This window comes from Phodopus roborovskii, unplaced genomic scaffold (genome assembly GCF_943737965.1).
Source record: "Phodopus roborovskii unplaced genomic scaffold, PHOROB, whole genome shotgun sequence".
NCBI lineage: Eukaryota > Metazoa > Chordata > Mammalia > Rodentia > Cricetidae > Phodopus > Phodopus roborovskii.
Window position 1 is genome coordinate 1874606 of NW_026126546.1, and position 22731 is coordinate 1897336.

Sequence of the window (22731 nt, forward strand, 5' to 3'; positions counted from 1 at the left end):
GGACTTGCATTAGGTTCCCATGACTGACAATTCATAAACCACCCTATGACTTCAGTGCAGAACATATACTGCCCTCTTCTTGCCTCTTCCAGATCCTGTACACATGCTGTACACATGCTGTACACATAAACACATGCAGGTGTACACACACACACACACACACACACACACACACACACACACCCCTAAATATAAATGATACATGTTTTCAGGACTGATCATTTGCTATTGGTTAACAACTGGTATGCTCTTCTCTAGGGAAGATGATTTCACCTACTCTTAGCATTCCTTAGATCTTTGTGTAGGCTGAGGCTTTGTGGTCTTTCCACCTTCCCCTTTGGCTGTCTGTTTTTGCCCTTGTTCAGCTAATATTCAGGCAGTCATGATGGTATGTGGATGTAGCTTCTGACATTGCTAGGAGACAGTCTTGCAGCAAACTTCCTGATCTTCTCTAGGCTCTTATAATCCCCTTTTTGGCAGTGTTCCTTTAGCTTTAGATATGAGAGTATTTTGTAGATGTTTAGATTAGGAGAGGTTATACAACTGCATTTTGATTAGTTCATGGTTTTCTGTAATGGTCTCTGTTGCAAACACAAGAATCCTTAATGAGAGGTGAGTTCTATAATTTACTGTGGGTCTTTAAAATCTGTTGGTGAGGCTTACCTCTGAGCTTTTTATTTGACTTCCTGAGTTTTTCATTTTAAGCTTTATTTCAGTTTGGTTTTCCCTTAGTGATTCTATTTCTTTGTTCTTTGTTTCTTATCCGTGATTGTTTCACTAGTTCAGCTTTTTGTTTGCCTTTTCATGGTCTTATTAAGGCTTTTATTCACATCCTCTTTAAGATCTGTGGTGGCTTGAATGAGAATGGCCCCTATATGCCCACAAACTCTTATATTTTAATACTTGTTCACTGTGTAGTGGAAGGATTAGTAAGTGTGGCCTTATTAGAGTAGGTGTGCCATTGAGAGCAGGCTTTGAGATTTCAAATTCCACAGCATTCTCAGTTAGCCATCCCTGCCTTAGTGTTGTGTCTCAAGATGTGAGCTCTCAGCGGTTGCTGAGGTGGGATGTGAGGTACCATGCCTATCTGCTTGCAGCCATGCTCCTTAATAGAATGATCATGGATTATAACCCTCTGAAACTGTAAGCCCCAAGTTAAACACTTCTATAGGTTGCCCTTGTTCTGTTTCCTTATCACAGTAATAGGAAAGTAACTAAAACAGAAGTTGGTACTAGGAATTGGGGTATTGCTATGACAGACCTGACCATGCTGTTTTTTTAAAGGAATATGGAAAACAGACTTTAGACTAAGAAAGCAGTTGAATGCTATAAGTGGGGCTTAATAAGCCATCCCAATAAGAGTTCTCAGCTATTGCTCTGTGCTGTATCTGCCTGCTGACTGATTGCCATGCTGCTCCCCACCGGTATTGTCCTGGACTGTAACCTTCTGAACTGGTGAATCTCAAATTAAACTCCTTCTTTATAAGTTGCCTTGGCCATGGTGTCCTGTCATAGCAATAGAAATGTAACTTAAGACAAGATCCATGGACATATAATTGCTGTTTGAAGTCCTTATGCTTCAGCTAAATTGCTTTTCATGGGGTTTTTAATAATGAGATTACTGGCTTCTATGGGAGGCATATTTTCTTATTTGTTCATGTTTGTGTTTTTGTGCTTTGCTCTAGGCATCTGGTGATATGATATTTGTGGTGTTTCTTGATGTAGGTATCTGGTCATGCCTTGGTTGATTGGTTGTTCTGTTCTTTGGTTGCTGTTGCCCAGTCTGGGTTCTAACCAAGTGTGGCCATTGTGAGGTCCCTGGTAGGAAGCTGTTCTAAGTGTTGGGTGTGAGACACAAAGAAATGGAGGTAAACCAAATGGAATGGCTGAAAGGGACAATTGGGAAGAACTAAGGGAGGCCTGGTCTGAACTGTGAAGCTGAGTCTTAAAAGGTTGAAGGTGGGATGTGAGGTATATATGTGGATTTTTACAGTAGCGAACAGTCAGTACATGCTTATAAATTCTAGGGAATCACTCATAGTTTTGTTGCATAGAACCAGCTTGGTTTTAAATTCTTTTTCCTGGTGTTATTGTTTTCTCTCAGTGTTTCTGGCTCATTTTTTTTTTTTTTTTTAATTACTATGTAGATTTTTTTTTTTTTTTTTTTCTCCTTGTAACTCTGGCTGTCCTGGAACTCACTTTATAGACCAGGCTGGCCTCAAACTCAGATCCACCTGCTTCTGTTTCCCCAGTGCCAGGATTAAAGGTGTGTGCTACCACCACACCAGTTATTATCATATAGAATTAGGAAAGTATTTTGAAAAACTACCCAAATTTTTCATTGATTGAATTTTCTATAGTTTGCTTATTTTGTTTTTACGATAACTGAATTAGAATGAGTTTTACAATGTTCTATAAAAGGGAAAAATGAACTAACAGCCATACTTTGGTTAGTATTGGACTTCAGTAAGCTGAGGAAGTAAGAAAATTGGCTATTTAATGAAAAATTCTCATTGCTGTTGGTATCTGAATAACTATCATACTTTTACTGCACACTCCCAAAGTGCAGTCTTCCTCTATTATTTGGATAGGTTCTATACAAAATATGTGAATCAAAATTGATTACTTCCCCAGTAATTGCTCCTGCATGAATACAGCATTCACTATGAAATTTGTAAATGCTATTCAGAAATACTAATTGTATTTTTGACTTAATAGAAGCTTGTCAGCTTTCTGAATGTTTTTCTTGTACTAGTCAATAAATGACATCTATTATATGACAATGTCAGAACACGGTTATGTGTTGAGAAATCTACTGACTGAAAGAACTGTGGTTTCCAGAAGTTTCCTTAACTTCCTGACTATCCCAAACAGGCTGACAGCTTTCTTTAACTTCATTTTGGTGCAAACCCACATGTTTATTATTTCAGCTTCAGAGAGCATATTGCATTTATGAGCTGGACCGCTGGGGTTTCTTGCTGAGAGAGGAGCATCGTGTGCTAAATTTGAATCTACTTCTCAAAGTATGTAATTTCCTTAAAGACAACTCATTAAGAGAAAGGCTGTTACTGTTAAGTCAGATATTCTTGAACTGAAATTTTGGCCCTTTGTATCTTCTGAGTCAGAACATTTTAAGTCTTTTAAAAAAGCTTTTTTCTTTTCAATAAGAGTTCAAATTGACATGACAAGTCAAAGCTATTCTATACAAAACAGTAACTTTTAAAAATGAACAATTGAAAAAAATAAAAAAAAAATGAAAAATTGAATGTGGAGTTTACATTGACTCTGAAATACATATTTAGAATTATTTAGAATTTGGGATTAACCAAAAACATAAAGAGGCTAGTTTTAAGAAAAATGTAATGATAAGGTAGGTGTCTAAAAATGAGCAAAAAAGAAGTTGGTATTGTTTAAAAATTGTCTTAGTTGGGGTTTCTCTTGCTGTGAAAAGACACCATGACCACGGCAACTCTTAGAGGAAAACTTGTAATTGGTGTTGCTTGCTTACAGTTACAGAGATTGAGTCCATATCATGGCAGGGAGCATGGTGGCATGCAGGCAGACACAGTGCTGTCTACATCGTGATCAGAAGGCAACAGGAAATGGACTGACACTGGGAGAACCTAAAGCAAAAGCGACCTCAAAGCTGCCCCTACAGTGACACTGAACAAGGTCACACTTACTTCACCAAGGCCATACCTCCCAATATGCCACTCCCCATGAGCTTATAGGGACCGGTGCTTTACCTGCATGTATGTCTGTGTATCATCTGCATGCCTACTGCCTGTGGATGTCAGAAGAGGGTATTGGAGTCTCTGGAAATGGAGTTTTGGACAGTTCCACCATATGATAATGGGCATTGAATCTGGATTTTCTACAAGAACATCATGTGCTGTTAAGTGCTGAGCCGTCTTCTCATTTTATTTTCTTAAAAAGAGAATCTTTTTTATTTAAAGCTGAACACAACAAAGATGGTTAGTATAATTTGCTTCTGTCTTTATACTAACTTCTTCCCCACAATGCCATTTATAGCCACAGAGTTATAATTTCATATGCTAATATATTGAAACTATGAACTGAAAGTTTTGCAGAGGAGAATATTTTTATGGCTTGAAATTGAATTGCCTGTTTCTTCAGCATATCTTCTTTTTAAGCACTAAAATTACAGGCCAACATTCTGTATTTTTTATATTTATTGGTGAAAATTAACTTTTGTTCTTAGTCTTAGATTCATTTAGGAATTAATTTTTCCTTTTTAAAAATTATTTTCTTTTGCTTGAAATTACCTTTGCCTTTTTCTTAAATAGTTGCATTATTTTCTTTAGAAGAGTCATTTTTTTTTTTTTTTTTGACATTTGTCTTATTTATTCTTGCCATATTGGGATAGCAGTGTTTTCTGGAAGCTCACTATACTACACTTTACCATTACAACCTAAGGAAACCCTGTAAATGAGCTCAGCTTTATTAGAATTTAAAATGGACTTGCTTAGGATGCATTTATGTAGATAAATATCACTACAATTTAGTTCTTGTAAATATAGACATCTCCACATACTGTTTACTCTTGCTTTTATTTATTTATTTTTTAAAATTTATTTTATATAACAAAGTCCATTTAACTGAAAACAAACATTTATAGACAATATTTGGGAATTTGGGCGTTGTTCTCTCCAAACTACTTCCTGCTGGTAAGGGGCGCTGTCATGAGGGATTCGAAGAAGATTCAGAAATCCTGGCTGTAGTCTGTAAAGCTGCTTTGTCCAGCTGTTTTGAATGTAGGGTCACCTGGTACTCTGTTTCAGGCGGTCTGGCTTGATCAAACCACATTTTACTCTTGCTTTTGAAAAATTATTCCTTCACCCATTTATTAATTTATTCATTCATGAGGGCCATATATATATATATATAGAGAGAGAGAGAGAGCGCATAATGGTAGGAGAGACGGTAAAACAGAATTATCTTAGAATGATGTACCTGGTACACACAGGGAAGGATTATAGGATAAGTAAAACTGCCAAACTTAGGAAACAGGCTGGAGCTAGAATGTGGGCTATAAATTGGACATAATGACTCACTCCTATAATCTTTATACTTGGGAGGCTGAGGCAAAAAGATTGGCAGGAGTTTGTGTTCTGTTTGTTCTATGGAGCAAGACCTTATCTTCAAAACAAAAGTAAAACAAAAACAATAAAACAATGAATGAAAGAAAAAGAACCTCGTATGTCACAACTAAATAGATGTTGCTTTCAAATTCACACAAAGTATTTTTCATGATAGGACACATTCTTACCTACAAAGAATTAGCAAGAAAATACCTTTTTTGTTACTCTACTAATTATTTTAATGATAATATTTTATATAAACTGGCTAGAATGATTCTTATTTCCAAAAAATTAATAAGGTAACTAGTAAAAGTTTCAAATGTGAGAAATATTGAATTTGTTCTGTGATAGTAATTGAATTGAAGTAGAAGACAGTACTAAAAAATATCTATAGTGCACCACAACACACAGAAATTCAGCAGTTCACTTCATATCAGGCTATTAGGGAATAGAGAAATCACCAAAAATTACTTTGAATTGACCAGAAAATGAAAATATTGTACCAAAGTTTAGGGTATAAGCAAGCATAAGGAAGGAAAAAATAAAGGTTAAGAGCAGAAGAAACAAACAACAACAAAACACTGTCTGGTAAGAAGGCTTGGAGTGGTAATGCTCTTACTGGAACAACCATGGTAACCTGAGTTTCATCCCAGAACTCATAATTCATTTAAACAATCGATGATATGCCCCTATCCAAACTAGCCATTAAAAAGAAGATTGGCATTGCAGTATCAAGAAGAAAATATGGGAAGTCGTTACAAATTCTTCAGTTCTTAAGAGTTGTGTAAGAGGTAGTTAGAAAGGTTTACTTTCATTACTTACCAGCTTAGGTTAAACTGACAGATTCTACTACAAACATAGACTACTGAAATCTACTGAAATAAATATGACTGGTAGCATCTCCCATATTAATAGAAAATTTTAATAATTTGAATATTTCCACAAAGAAAACTGTAGATGCCTAATACCAGATGTATTAGGAAATATAATACCAACTGCATGTAAACCCTTAGAGAGTCAAAGATGGTAGAACATTGCCCTAAACTCATTTTGTAACACTAATATGATAATCTGATGTTAAAACCGGGTAAAGACTAGCCAATAACTCTCATGATCATTGACATAAAATTCTTTAATAAGATATTAATAAATTGAATTAGTAGTATTTTAAAGAGGGTACTACATTAAAACCAAGTGGGCATTATCTTTGTATCCTGGAGATGAAAGGCTGGCTTCACATATGAAATAATGTAATATACTGCACTCATAGGCTAAAGAAGAAAAGCCATAGGATTATTTAAATAGATACACAAAAACATTCTGATAAAGTTGAATAGCTATTCCTGATTTTTGGAAAATGCTGTCAACAAACTAGGAATGGCAAGAACATTAAACTTGTTAAGTTGCATCTCTGTAAAAGCTGTAGTTTAGTGCCCTATTCAGTGATGAAAGGATGACTTGAATAAGTAATAGGAATTCTTATGTATTCCTTCCACTGTTTGTGTTTTCATAGATTTCTTTAAGGTATTTTGTTCATTTCCTTTTTAAGGACCTCCATCACATTCATAAAGGCTACCTTAAAATCAGTCTCTTGTACTTCAGCTGTGTTGCAATACTCAAAAGCCTACTGTGGTAGGGTTTGCTGGGTCCTATTGAAGACATATTGTCCTTGCTGTTATTGTGTTTTTAAACTGGCATCTCTCTGGGTTTGGGAATCTTGGAATTTTAGATGCTGATATCTGGTCTTATCTTTGTTGGGTAGATGTTTTGTTTCTTGTTCTTTTGTTGCCTCTGTAGTTCTTAGAAGAGTGTGGTTGGTATGTGTTGTCTGGTAGAAATTCTGGGCTCCTAGTAGGTGTGGCCTCTAGGGCTTCCAGGTAAAATGTGTGTTAGTATTGGGAACTGACACTTAGTAATGGGCTAGTGGAGACTGAGAGGGTCCACAGGAGGGAGAAAAACAGGATATTCCTCTAGGATCTACTTAGTCCCCTGGAAATGGGGACAGAGAGTGAGGAGAGGCCAAAAGTCTACAGACTTGGGGATGCGACTCAGTAATTGGATATGGAGGAGAGGAGGGAGAGTGAAAATCTGAAGCATGCTTACCGGTTTCACCTACCTACTTGCTTCCCTGGCTGGCATGTTCCTAGGCAGTACCTGCTGGCTTTGAAAGCAGGGTTAATGTAATGAGTGGGCGCAAAGAATGTTGTAGAAGTTCTAAGTAATCTTAGGTGATGGGGCTCAGAGAGGAAGGGGAGACTCAGCAGGTCTTCTGCTGCCAAACTGGGATGCTAAGGGCTGGGGGGTAAGATTGGGTGTTAGATTTGGAGAAATAGAGGCATAGATGAAGAGCTGCAGTTAGTCTATCCGCGTCCCTGTTTGGAATGGCCTACAGGTTTCCAGGGAATCATTTCCCCTTATTTCAAAAATCTAAACACTTTTTGCACCAAACCAACACTTTCTGAGTGGTTAATGTACCTGTAAATTCTTTTGTTTACTTGTTTGTTTTGATTTCAACTGCATATAACAAGGACTCAATACCTTATTATCTCAAGAATATTGAACTTTATGAAATCTTAAGTTTTGTTTCTCAAAAGTGTCATGAACTATCTGAAGTGAAGATCCTAATTTGAGGAAAATGCATGCAACATGTATGGAAAGTTTGGCCTTATAGGATATGCTTAAACTGGGGGATAAACAGGCCAGTAGAAACAGGCAAGAGGAGACATCTCAGTAAAAAAAAGCTAGTGAACAGGAAAAATGTTAAATTGCCTTCCCATCTTCAAACTGATAGTAGGAACTAAAGTAGCTTCTTTGATGTTTCAGTGTTCTGCTTTATCCCGATGTGGAACTTAATAATATTCAAGGTTGTTTCTTTGGTAAGAAGGTTGGTTTACGGAGCTGTAAAGTTAAAGTCAAGTTCTGGTTACTTTTTTATTTTCTTGAGTTAGCAATTCTTCTAATATGGCATGATTTACTGTGGCATCATAGAAAGACAGCATTAGAGAGTGTGCATGGCAGGGTAAAATTAAACACATGCTCACAATCAAATTAATGTATCTCATCTGTCTTCAACTAATAACAATCTGTCATGTTATCTATCTGAGTAGGGGCATAAACAGTTTATTTTGTGTTTGGAGTAACTTCCTGGAGGTAGTTAATGTGACAAGTAGTTTGTTTGAATTGAGTATAACCAGATCAACACTCTAGATGTTTCCTTGATAACCTAAAAATTACTGTGAAAATCCACACAAGTGCTGTATTTATATTTTGCTTTTACTTCTTTAAGTTCAATGTGGGAGCTTTTATAATCATCTCACAGAGAATATTCTGTTGCTACAGTTATATGTGTAACGAAGAGCAAAAACAGTTTTTCAGTTTTTATTTTGAATGTTGCCTTTGACAGGCACTGGACATTAATACTGCAACTAATTAGCTTCATAGAGTACTTTCCCTTTTTTCAAAGCACGAAGTAACTGATTTGAATGAAAAAGTCACATTAATTATAGATTATGTTATGATAGGATGTTGGAAAAGATGTGGGAAATCAGAATGCTGCTGAGGTTAAAGCCAGGACAAAAATAATACAAGTTTGTTATAAACTGTTTTCAGACTTGAAAATTGTGCATCATTTAATCTTATCAGTAGCTCTGATTTCATTTTGTGTATCCAGGGTTTAAAATCTGTTACATTGAATACTCTGTTCTGGCCATAATGACCAGTAACTGTGTAGGTAGTTACTGTGGAAATCCTGAATGAGGTGAACGAAATACAGTTTTTGTCCAACCTGCTAACTTGCTTAACTGGTTTTACTAAAGTGGGTCTGAGTTAGAGGAGGAAGGTCTTCCTCCCACAGCTCCACACTTCTTGCATATATTCTTGTACTGGCTCACCTCATTCCTCTCTTCGTTATGAATCTCTTTTATCTGGTCACCTTTTGCCTCTCAATTTTGAATTATGATAATTGTAATTCCCTCATTCATTTATTTAGGTAGATTTGAAGTGAGGGCTTCCATGTGAAGCCCAGGATACCTACCTTACACAGCACAGGTCAGATTGACCTCAAACTCATGAACTTCCTGCCGTAGTAGCCTTCTGGGATCTCAGATGTACACCACCATGCTCAGAAGATTCTTTCAGTTACACGTCACCTTGTTTATCATTCTTTTCTCACGGTCATGAAGGGTAATGTTTATAGCATTCATCTATTTATTGTTTGTGTTCATTAGCCTACTATGTAGCAAAACAGGTATTCCTATTGATTTCCTAAATTTAAGATACAGCTTTACCTGTTCATTTTAAAGATTTACTTATTTTTATTTTATGCATATGAGTGTTTTGTCTGCATACGTGTGTGCTCCATCTGCATGCTTGATGTCCTTGGGTAACAGAAGGAGATATCAAATCCTCTGGGATCAAAGTTACAGTCAGTTGTGAACTGAGTGCTGGGAATCGAACATGGGTCCTTTGTAAGAGCAGTGCACTACTCTTTCCCACTGAGCTACCTGTGTTGTTTTAAATAAATAATTGGAATACCTTTTATAATTTTTGTTGTTCTGTGTGATTTTCACAGCCTGCAGTTAATCTGGCTGGTAAATGTGTAGGATTGTTATGACTTGAAGGAGGAAGAAAAAGCTTGACTCCTTGTGTATACATGCACTGTCTTCCACTCTTAAATTTAGAGGATATGATGACAATCATATGTGTATACATTTCTGTATACATTATGACATCCGTGGCCATGCAACATTTTATCATTTATATTTATAATTTTCTTCTGAATACTTTATATGAATTTAGAAACAACACAGATGTGGCCAGTAGAAGTGCTTTGAATTTTACAGGACTATTCGAAGGTTTTCTGATATGTGTTACCCACAAGGAGTTTTTGTGTATGTTCCTAAATATGTGAGTACAGTCTGCTCAGTCTGTATAACGTTACTTGTTTGCATATTTTCAGGGATGACTATTTGATGTTTTGAGACAGGGTTTTACTATGAAGCCATGACTGTCCTAGAACTCACTCACTCTGTAGACCAGGCTGGCAAAACACGAACCTCCTGCCTCTTTCTCCCAAGTCCTGGGATTAAAGGCTTGTGTCACCATGTCTGGTAAGAGTATGTTTTTTACTATCACACTTCCTGTCCAGGGAAGAACTATGGATACATTCAGCCCAGGTTACTTTTACATTCGTTTTAATAGAGACAATGAAGAAGTTAGGATTAGTTACTTTTTTTAAAGATTTACTTCTGTTTGTATTTATGTGCATATGTCTCTTTGTGTATGGCATGTATATGTGGGTGACTGAAGAGATCCCCTGGAGGTGGAGTTATAGGCAATTATGAGCTGCAATGTGGATGCTAGGAACTAAACTCAGCTCCTCTAGAAGAGCAAGTTCAATTAACTGATGAGCCTTCTCTCCACCCTGGAAACAGTTACTGATTAAATGAGATGACTTCTTGTACATGATCTGATCATCTTTTTGGTCAATGAAGTTCAACAGTAGAGATCATCTGTTTGGATATAAAAAAATTGCTGTAACTGTTGATGATTGACATGTTTCAAGGAGCCTGATAACTACATGTTATAAACTGAGACAGTAGCTCCTTCATTTTTAAGACTGAATAATAACCATTTCGTAACATATTTTAAATCCATCCATTGGTGAACATTTGGCTTTATCTCCAGCTCCTGGCTTTTGTGTCTAGTGCTGTTGTAAGTGTGAGTATCCAAAATATTTTTCGAGACCCTACTTTCAATTTTGGGCATAGATGCAGAAGTGAGATTGATGAATCATATGGTAGCTAGACTATGGATTTTCTGAATATCTTCCTGTTAGGAGTAGTTTTTCTGGCAGCCTGGATCCACTGCGGCACCAGCCCCAGTTAACACACTGAGACTCTGTATTTGATATAATGCTGTTGGCCAGTTTTCTGAATATCTTCCATATTGTTTTCTGCAACAGTTGTGCTATTCTATTACCATAGTGTACAGAGGTTTCAAGTTTTGTACATTCTCACCAATACTTACTACTATTTTTTTTATGGCAGTCGTTCTAACAGATGTAAGGTATTCTTTCTGCCACCTTTTATGTCTTAGATGATATTATCACCTTGAAAACATATCTAGAAAAGCATTGGCGTATTGTTGAATGTGTTTCCTGTCATTTGAGTTGTGAGACAAAAATATTTTTAAAAATTAAAATACAAAGTATCTTCTGCATATTAACATCTTATCAAACATATAATTTGCGTGTATCTACTATTTTTCAGATTCTCTCTTCACTTTGTTGATTGTGTGCTTTGATGTGTAAGTCTTGTTATGTGTGATGTAATTCTATCTTCTCTGCTTTCCTTTTCTGCTGCTGTGCTTTCAGTGTCATATCTGAGAAATCCATATTAATTCCAATGTCTTGAAGCTTTTTCCTGTTCCCTTTCAGCAGTGTGAGGTTTGAATCTTACATTCAGGTATATAATCCATTTTGAGTTAAGTTTTTATATGTACTGCTTCCATCTTCATTCCTTTGCAAGTGGATATCCAGTTTCTCCAGTACCATTTCCTGAAGGGGATGTCTTTTATACACTGAACGGTCTTGACCCTTTCGTTAGAGATTGTCTTGGCATATGAGTGAGTTTTTCTCTAGGTTCTCCATGTTGTCCTTGGAAGGCTGCATTTCAGCAAGTGTGATGGCACTCTCAGCATTTATTTGAAGGCTTGGGTAATTCTTGCTGTGCTGAAGCAGAGGAGGAGCAATAAGTAGCTTCTTCAACAATTTGTGTTACAAACAGATAGTATCTTTAAAAGCACTCTGATTTCTGGTATTCATGGAATGGTAGTACTATCTTTTCAAAATTATATTTTTATCCTAACCAAAGTAGACAAATAATTCATTTTTAACTGAGTTGAGATTGTACTGCATTTTTTCTTTATTTTTCCACAGAATGTCATTTTCCTTGATTTGAACATTAAAAGAGAATCTAGCAAATGCCTAAAGTTAGCCTGTTCAAACTCTCTCTCCTTGGTGTAAATAACAAGTGTACCATACTGCATAATTAGTTCCAATACCTCATGTGATGGTTAATCTTGATTGCCATCTTTATGGGATCTAGAATCACCTAGGAGACAAATCTCTGGGCATGCCTATGAGGAATTACTTACATTAGGCTGATTGAGGTGCCCACTGTAGATGGCACCATTCCATGGGCTGGAGTCATGGACTGAATAAAAGAGAGAAAGCAAGATGAGATTAATTATATTATACATGAGTACTGTATTTATATCATTCTCCTACCACACCTCTTCCCAGCACGCCCTTTGCCTCAAGTTCATGCATTCTTCTTCTTCTTATTGTTACACATTGCTCTAAAGCCCAGGAAGTAGATCTTGCTCATTATTCTCAAAATGGGTACTTAATGATTTGGAAAACAGGAGCTTCTTTGTGAAAGTAAGTTGTGTTTGTGAATAAGTTAAAGTAGCTATGTAATATAAAATATTTCAGAAATGTTGTAATTATTAAATTATCTTGTAAGTAATTAAACTATTTCTAGCCAAATATGCTCATGTACATCCTATCTTCAGTTAATAACTGTACTTTAATGTACTACATTGAGCAGATGTGTTTTGAACTTTGTCATGGTGTGTGAATTTATATAGGTGATGTTACAGTAATAGTAACAGCATGTATTTTTGAGCACATTGCCAGTCTTTGTTCTCTATTCATGGACTAATTCTGAAAGAATACCATATTAAATAGGTGTGTTTATTATTCACAGTTTATTATGAGGAAACAAAGAAGTTAGAAAGTTGCCTAGGATTGATTACACAGTGGGAAATGAATGATATTGGAAAGTAAGTCAAATTTCAACATGTTAAAAAATACCTTTATTGATTCTAATATTGATTTTTGTTCTCTCTTTAACATTTTTTCTAGTTGACTTGGAGCATATGCGAACAGTAAAACCTGATAAACACTTACGATTTTGCCAGGAAAATGGTTTTAGTAGCCACTTCGTTTCAGCCAAGACAGGAGACTCTGTAAGTAAAACAGTGGAGTGTGCTGTACGTGATGCTTTGTCTTCAAGTGTTCCTGAAAATACACTTCTATTTCCTAACAAGGAGCACTGGATGTGTTTGAAAGGAAGACATAAATAGGAGAGTGAGAATGCTTGTTTTGGATTGGTTAATTTTATAGTTGATTTAACAAGAATTACAAAATACCCAAGTCTCCAGAGATGCCCATTTGAGTCTCAGAGGATTCTTTAGTGCTCTTAGTTGGAAGGCCTCATTGTAATTACTGCTGCTTACTTTGTGATGGATGTTATATATTCTGATTATCTCTATTTTGTAGATATCTTCTAGAGCTCATGTCACAGGTCTCAGTCTACATAGGTATTATGTGGTAGAGATAGGGTTTGTGAGCCCAAGTAGTGATATTCCAGGCCCACCATTTTAACCATAACAAATATTCTTTAAACATTCAGATCCAGTCTAGAAATAGCTTTATAGTGTACTTTTTTATTTACTATTTTTGTCTGTAAAAAATTTTCCATGCCATTTAATGTTACAAAATAAATTTTGTCATCTGCTAAATGTTCAAAAATATACTGAATCATGCCCTATTGTTGTTGGACATGTAGGGCTTTTCTAAGTGTCAAATGTGTTCTTATGAAATTTTGTTAATAACTTTTGATGCTTTATTTCCTTTAGATAGACAGGGGACTGGAGCATATTGCCACTTGCTCCTGAGAAAGACTAAACTAACCTAGTCTTTTCCTATTATTAAACAAATCCTTGTAATATTAAGGATTTAATTGTTTTAATTCTTTGCTAAAGTTGTATATCAGTACAAATAAGAACACAACAATAATGATACAACCCTCACTAATTTTGAATTTCTTTGATGAGAGTTTAGGTTGAAATTTGTAAAATTTTATTAATTATTCACTCTCTACTTAACAGCACATATTTTTCATTGGTTTTACTATGTCCACATCTCATATTATAGACAATAACAGATTGTCTTGCAAATATTTGTCTCTGTCCAGTTTGGGTTTTTTTGTTGTTGTTGTTGTTGTTTTTGTTTTTGTTTGTTTTGTTTGTTTGATTTTACAAGACAGGCTTTCATTTTTTTAGCTTTAGCTGTCCTGGAATTTGCTCTGTAGATTAGGCTGGCCTTAAAGTCAGAGATCACCTGCCTCTGTCTCCTGAGTGCTGGGATAAAGACCTGAGTCATCACACCTGACTACTCTCTAGGTTTTGTTTGATTTAGTTTTTCTTTTTCCTTTCTTTTGATGCTGGGGCTCAAATCCAGGGCCTTGCTTATGAATGTTAATTTTCAAGAAAACATTAATTGTTTAAAGATTTATTTATTTTTAAATTCATGTGAATATGTTTGCCTGTTCAAGGTTTTTTATGTGTTTAACATATGTGCAGGACCCCATGGAGGCTGGAAGAGGGCATGGGATCCACTGGAACTGGAGTTAACCTGTGGTTATAAGACACCATGTAGGTGCTGGGAAATGACCCTAGGTCCTCCTAATTTCTCCTAACTTCTGAACCATCTCTCCAGTCTTCTAGAAATAATTAACTTAGTAAAGTTGGGATTACATTCACTAAGTGATCCTGAGATGAATTGGGGTAGGATCCTGGTAGGACAGTTACAGAGCAAAACTGGTCAGGAATGGTCAGAAAATGGTCAGAAGATATGGTTAGGCCTGAAGCTCTCAAGATTGTTGAGGACCTGGGAAAAGCCAACCACATACAAAAGGCTGTTTATAGAAATGCTCGTAATGTATAGTTGTAATGGACTGTATCACTCCTTTACCCCAAGCTGATAAAACACAGTAAATGGTACCAAGTTGTTTTACTTAGGGAATAATGGAGAGTTTTGCCATTGATAAGAGAACCAACAGTGTTATGGTTTGGAGAGAAAGACCTGCTAAAACAGACTAAAGCCATCTCACAAGAGCAGCATAGACCAGACAGTCAAACAGCAGAGCAATAAAGTATATATGAACTCACTTTCATTTTCTCCAGGAATTAGGGATTATATTATGCTATTGGTGTGTTTTTTATATTTACCATTGTAATTTTTATGTTAAATCTTTGGAGAGATGGCTCGGCTGTTAAAAACACTTACTGCTCTTACAGAGGTCCTGGGTTTGTTTCCCAGCATCCTCATGGTGCCTTATAACCATCTATAAACTCTAGGGAATTGGACACCGGCTTCTGACTTCCACAGGCACCAAGTACACATATGCAGTACATATATACATGCAGGCAGAACACTTAAACACTTAAAATAAGAAGAAATCTTTAAAAATTCTTTAAAATGTTTTTAGTAATAAATGCGTGTTTAGACTAATTCAGTGAATTTTCAAATTGTGGTTTAAAATGATTTTATTTGTTACCATATTTGACAGGTGGGCCATTTTTGGAGTACTTGTTTATCCTTCTTTAGAAAGTTCAGTGTATTTGAAGGTAACTGAAGCATGCCTGCGTTAAATCATTTAAACCTATTTTGTTATGTAGGTCTTCCTGTGTTTTCAGAAAGTTGCTGCAGAAATCCTGGGAATCAAATTAAACAAAGCAGAAATAGAACAGTCACAGGTGATTATCTTAAAATTTATATTTTAAAAAGTAACAAATTTTCTGTGACATTAATTTTTATGCATAAATTCTTTCCCATTTGTTTTATGTACAAATCACCAAAACCTTGGAAATAGATTATATGTATAATGTTTATTAAAAAACATGGAAAATTAATTTTTTGTATGTTACTTGTGTATTATTTATTTATTTATTTTATATAACCAAGTCCATTTAAATGAAAACAAACATTTATAGACAATATTTGGGAATTTGGGCATCGTTCTTTCCAAACTACTTCCTGCTGGTAAGGGGCGCTGTCATGGGGGATTCTAAGAAGATGCAGAAATCCTGTCTGTAGTCTGTAAGGCTGCTTTGTCCAGCTGGGAAAATTAATTTTTACAAAATAATGATAATCTTGTAATTTTTGTCCCTTTTGGTGGAAAAAAAAAAAGGAATGAAATTTTTATCAGTTCTTACTGAATGGATTAAGGTTCGGAGAATCCTGTTTTGTATTTGTTCTTGCTTGTTTGAGAGAGGCCCTCAATATGAAGCCTCTGTTGGCTTCCTCCTGCCTTCCCCTTCCAAATGCAGGGATTTAGGCCCTGCTTATACTTTAAGCTTCTTTAGGGTTATCCGATCATCTTTAAAATGCATGTAGTAATATTATTTCTTTATATTATTTTGAACATTATTAGTTACTAAAGTTTTCTGTACTTTTTTAGTATTCCTAGATAATCTTATAAGTAAACAAATATCAGCAGTCAAGAGCTTAAAAATGCCATGTAACTGCTCCGTAAATCATACATTTTATAAAATGAAGACTTGGAGTAAGAGTAATCTGGTTCAACAAAACTGACATTTCCCCCAAATTTCTCCTTGTGCCATTCCATGCAACTAAAAACATTTGTTATCTTTTCATACCTTTCAATATTTACTTGATTATTTTATAAATTAGTTCTGTGAGGGACTCTCATGGCTACGCCTATGTGAATATGTGTTTAAGCACTTAGAACTAGCTCCCTTTTCTCTACCAATAATTCTTTTGCTTATGTATCATTTGTATGTATCTATGTATATGTAACATATATGTATATATTTATAAATATATTTCATGCCAGATATTTTATCTAGAAAGGCATATGAGAGAAAATGTATTCATCTTTGTGATGTTGGCTCATTCCTCTTAACATGCTCATTTCCAGTTCTATCTGCTTGCCTGAAAATAGCATACTTTCATTATTCTTTCTGGCTGAACTGTACTACAAAGTGTACATGCATCCCAGTTCTTTATCTGTTCACCTGTTGCTTGATACCTAGGCTGATCTGAAGTAATGGCTATTATGAATAGTTCCTATAAACATGGGTGTTTGATGTCTGTCTAGTGTGTTGACTTAGATTCCTTTGCGTGTATTCTGAAGAGTTATGGCTGTATTGTACAGAAGGCTCAGTTTTATTTCTTTGATTTTCATAGTGGCTTCCCTAGTTTACATTCCCACCAGCAGTTTATCCTTGCCAGAATGATTTGTTTTAATTGTTGCCATTCTGACTGGGATGAGACGGAATTTTAGTGTAGTTTTGATATACAGTTTCTTGTTGGCTAAGGATGTTGAAAATATTTTTAATGTATTTACTGGTCATTTGTATCTCTGTATATAACTCTGATTACTTTATTACATATTCTATGAAAAGTGCTGCAGTAAACTGTGGTGATCTAACAGATAAAGCTTACCTGAAGGTCAGAGTGCAAAGTTAGCCAGGCAGAGGTGGCACACACCTTTAATCCCAGCACTCCAGAGGCAAGAGTCAGACGGATCTCTGTTAGTTCAAGGCTACGCTGAGCTATGTAAAGTCGATCCATTCTAAAAGAGAAACAGAGCTCACACAGAGCTGATCCCAGCACGTTGAGTGATAGGTGTTTAATCCCAGCACTAAGAAGGTGAAGACAGGAAAGGATATGGCTAGGTAGAGATAGGAATATAAAGTGGGAGGAGACAGGAGCTCGGCAGTCTAGGCAGTCAGTCTGAAGCAGTCTGAGGAGGCAGTCTGAGGACAGGATCATCCCTTAGGTCTGAGGTAGAGGGAAGAGCTACTGCTGGCCACTCTGCTTCTCTGATCTTTCAGCACCCTCCCCCAACCTGCTAATATATAACTTGAGGATATTATTAAGAGTCATTAAAATTCATGCAACAGTAAACACAGATGCACAGGGCTCTTTTTTTATTTAAAATTTGCTATTCATTTTTACATACCAACCTCAGTTCCCCCTCCCTCTCCTCCTCCCATGTTCCTCTCTCCCTCTCTCTCACGCTCATCCATGAGAGGGTAAGGCCTCCCATGGGGAATCAAGTAAGCCTGGCATATAAGTAAGTTGAGGCAGGACCAAGTTGCTCCCCCCTTGGCATCAAGGCTGAGCAGGTATTCCACCATAGGGAATGGACTCCAAAAGGAAATTGTGCAGGGATCTTTATGATATGTTGCTTTGGGACCACAATATTGCTGAATCATATGGCAGGTCTATTTCTAGTTCTTTAAAGACTCTCCATGCTGATTTTCAGACTGTTTGGGATAACTTATATTCCAACCAGCAGTGCATGGGTTCATTTATGATAAGGAAACGTTTTTCTACTCACAATAAGCAAAGCTTTGAATCTTCAAAGCCTTTTGATGTAGCTTCAGGTTTGGAAACATGGCACATAGTTTCATGTCCAACAGTCAAGACTCCAAGGAAAACTTACCTTGTGGATAAAATTAATGATAAAAGCTAGTCATTTACATTAGTTAGTACTTTGACCCCAGTGCCTTGCACACAGGTCAGTAACCTGGCTGTATTTATAAATAGGGCTTAAAACAATGTTTTGTCTGATCAATGACTTATTTGCTGGTGGTGAAAATCCCCCTTTTCCATTGTAATCCATAGTTTGGCATAGGAGTCGTTGATGTATCCTGCTTGCACCTCATCTGTCAGTTGGTAATGCAGCAGGCTAAGTGCCTAGTAATTGAAGACTGCTGTCCAGAAGTCAATACTGTTCACTAGCGAATTGACACAGAAGCTAACTACCTTCACACATTTGTATACTACGGAGTCCTGCTCACTCACTGTCAGTGTTTATCAACTCTTTGTTAAGACATGTCTTCACAAACAGCCGTTCCAGCTAATGTGTTTTCATGTACATGTGAATGAACAAATGTAAGAGGTCTGTGTAGTCATGCAGAGAGAACTCCTGGCTTCAGATCTAAAGATGTGCTTGTTACTTGTCTATGCATGGTTCTTCCATAGAGTCCTATCTCTAAGGAGAGAACAACTAGCATCTAGTACCATGGTTTTGTTTATTAGCAACACTCTTGAAAGAAACAGCTGTTGCACTTTAATAGTGTATTTTAGAATTTTTTTTTTTTTTTTTTTACATGACTCACAACTGCATTTGAAGTGATTTCCATGGGAAATTTGGAAATATGGGGTTAGGAGGAGTGGGAAGTAAGCAGCATACGAAACCCTGGGAGAGTAATAAGTATAAATATGGAAGCTGTAAAGGGCACTTGTCTACCTCTGATTTTTGAAACAACAGAGTTTCCGTCTTCCTTTGTGTCCCTAGAGCATTACACTCACTACCGAAGCACTTGTGTGAGAACTGGTTGTGTGTCTTTGCCCATTAGGTCTCTAATAACATGTGAATAAATCTTTCAGGTGGTTTGCTTATGCACTCCTAGCAGAGAGTGACTACCATAGTAGAGCATCAGTAATGTTTGTCAAAGGAAATGAACAAATGCTTCCATTGCACTTTAGCATAGACGAGTCCAATAATTCTTCATAGTCCTCTAATGCCAAGAAGTTCAGGGGCATGCATCTGTCCCAGTGGCTGAAGAGAATTATAAAGAATTATGCTTATTGGGTCTCTCCTACTTTTCTTTCCTTTTATGTGTAAACATCCTGCTGATTCTTTTGTGACACGTTTAAATTCATGTGTTAATTTCCTTTTTCTGCCTTGCTGTTCCCTTCTATTGTCAGTCGTTAAACATGCTTTTCATTTTGTCTTTCTCTTTTTCTCTTTTTCCTCTTTCTCCTTCATCTTGTTTATGTTGTACGGAATTGACAGCGTATTGTCAGGGCAGAAATAGTCAAGTACCCGGAAGAAGATAATGAACACCCCAGCTCTTCTCAGAGTAGAGTCTGTTCAGTACAGTAGCGCAGGTACTTATGGGTGAATTACTGCCATTTGGGGAGTGGGGTGGGGGCTAGTTATGTTATTCTGTTCTTCTTTATGAAAGAACATTATAAATAAAATGATGTAAGTCATGGTTTAGAATTTTGAAAAGTTGGTCATTTGCCAGGGAAGCTACATTAAATTAAAATACCATTTCAATTACTTTCAAGCATGTTGATCTTTATGGGTGTTTATCACACACGCAGTGCAGAGGATTGAACGCTTTTTTCTTTAGTAATTCCTTTACCATTTTCCCTCTGAAATCGATGGCAGTTGAAAGGGTATTTTAAATTACTTTAAAGAAAGGCTTGAACTGCCCTTCTCTGTGTGCATAGACTTCGTAAGAGCTGAAACCAATAGTTTGTTTTCATTTCAAATTTTGCAAAGAGAAGGGTGTTAGACATTTTGTTGAGTTCATTGTTTTAGGCTGAGTATGAAATGGAAGGCAGAGTGAAAGTATCTTTTGGTTTAAATTGATATATAGGCATGGGCATGATGTGATTTTCTAAATTCCTCACTATGTCATATGTTATTTAGAGTCATTATGCATAACCCATAGTGAACTATTTGGAAGTAAGTATTCTGAGAGGAATGTTTTGAAAACTGGAAACGTTTTTAACAGTGGCGTTGCTCGGGACACTTCTGCTTTATGTGGGTCCTTTAAAATATACTACTTTTTCAAATTCACAAAATTATAGCCATGTGTAATGATCATGAAAGAAGATCTTAGAAATGCTGATTTCTTATCGTGCATGAATGATTTTAAATTTAACTAAAATTAAATCATATTGATTTGTGAGTTGTTAATAAGACTTGTGATAACCTCAGTTAATGCTAAAAAAAAAACAAAAACAAAAGCAACAACAACAAAACCAGGCATGACTCATAATTGATTTGCTTCCTTTAAAAAAAAAAAAAAAGGCGGCAAACAAGAAAACCCTAAATGTGACTATTTAGTAGTTCTGCTCAATTGTTTTTAATACCAACTCCTATTTCATGTTTATCATGAGAAGTTCACTGGAGCTCAGAAAACAATAGATGTTCAGGAGCTTTTTCTGATGTCCTGATAATATTTCTTTTCTTTCATGGCAGAGGGTGGTGAAGGCAGATATTGTAAACTACAACCAGGAGCCCATGTCAAGAACTGTTAACCCACCTCGGAGTTCCATGTGTGCAGTTCAGTGAACACACACTGTCTTGATAGTTCTGGCTGTTTTCTTACCCAGGATTGGGCCCAGGCTGTGTAGGAACATGTTTTATCAGTGACCATTCCTGTAGTCAGCTCACACTCTCCTCCTACTTCGCTTCTTCATCCTTCAGTTGCCTCACAGGAGCAGGCAACTGCCTGGACTGGAAGGAATTTGGCTTTAGGACCACACCTTTTGAAATCTGAATGGCGAGTTCATTCTCTGGACTGAGAACTCCTCTTCGCTCCAGAAGAGCCATCATGCTTCTTTACATCCTCGCTTCTTTTTTCCTAAATATAGAAAAGATTTACCAGATATGAAGACGCTCCAAGCTCTGATCATCATTTTCTATCTGACCTCCTGCGTGTGAAAGTATACTTCAGAGCACTGATGGCAAAACAGTTACTGAAGAAGGTGTTCCTTTGCTGGCTGTTAAGAGTAAAATATACAAAGCTGTATTTAACTGAAAGTGCTTCAAATGAGGCTGTAATAGAAATATTTTTTTTCATTTTTAAAATGTTTATATTGTAGTTTATAACTCACAAGTAGTGAGTATTTGATATTGTATTTTTATTACTGTATCATGGTCATTGCATATTTTGTCATATTTGGCTTAGATGGCTTTATGAATTTTGATAAACGGTTCAGTTGATCCTCCACATGGATCTCCTGCAGACTGCCTGAGAGTGCTTCCAGATGAGTCGTGACATCCTTGGGTCATTGTGGACTGATCAAACTGTGCCTGATGTTCAGATGTTTTCCTCTCATAAATAAATTTATTTAAATTACATTTCTGGAATTTTCATTCGTCCTTCTCCCTTTTTGTTACAGTAAAACAAAGTAGATTGAACACATGAGTAGCAATCCTGTGAAGTCTAGTGTGAAGTCAGTCATTTAAGAGTTCCTAGTTTATTTTGTTGGTCTGTTTATATTCTTGAACCCACAGCCTGCCATTTCTGGGTCTCCATCAGCTCCAGCTCATTTTTCTACACAGCTCATGCCACTGTTGCCTCTGTGCACATAAAACTGTGGGCTCATTCCTAGCCATTGACTCATACTCTACCCACTGCCAAGAATCCTCCCCTCCCCTCTTGTCCTCTCCCCTACCCTGTGGTGATATATTATTTATGATTAATAAAGTTTGCCTGAAAGATTAGAGAAGCAAAGCAGCCAAGCCATTAGCTTTTACCTCTACCCAGGTTGAAGCAGTCCTACCCTTTATGTGGCTGGGGACCAAAATGCCCTAGCCTGAATATCTGCTCCTACCTTATATACCTAAAGTTCCCAAGTGCTGAGTATGTGATCCCAAGTGCTGAGATCACCCTATGTGAGAGCTGTTTCTCTTTTAGACTGGATCAATTTCATGTATCTCAGTGTGGCCTTGACCTAACAGAGATCCATTTGCTTGTCTCCTGAGTGCTGTGATTAAAGGTGTGTGCCACCATTGCCTGGCTCTGTGGATAGCTAGTATGGTTGCTGGAATTAAAGATGTGTATCACCATTGCATGACTCTACGGTTTGTGGCTTGCTATGTAGTGTGAACCCTCAGGCAAGCTTTATTAAATCGTAAATAATGTATCACCACACTAACCCCTTTCTTTCCCTCTTCCTTATCCCACAGTATCTGCTGCCTGCTCTGATGGGAGATGTCAT

General features: G+C 36.6%; 1 protein-coding gene across 3 annotated transcripts in view; it reads left to right on the plus strand.

The window, feature by feature from the left end:
- Rab28 (RAB28, member RAS oncogene family) overlaps positions 1-21868 on the plus strand; it is a 76691-nt gene extending 54823 nt beyond the window's left edge. For 2 of the 3 annotated variants that reach the window (XM_051200203.1, XM_051200205.1), the window contains 3 exons: positions 13030-13133; positions 15630-15707; positions 20984-21868. In XM_051200203.1, coding sequence (XP_051056160.1) covers positions 13030-13133; positions 15630-15707; positions 20984-21076 — 275 coding nt within the window. In that variant the 3' untranslated portion in view covers positions 21077-21868. Of the gene's footprint in view, positions 1-13029; positions 13134-15629; positions 15708-19783; positions 19879-20983 lie in introns of all 3 variants that reach the window. The other variant, XM_051200204.1, reaches the window with a different exon arrangement.
- Positions 21869-22731: the final 863 nt, after the last annotated feature.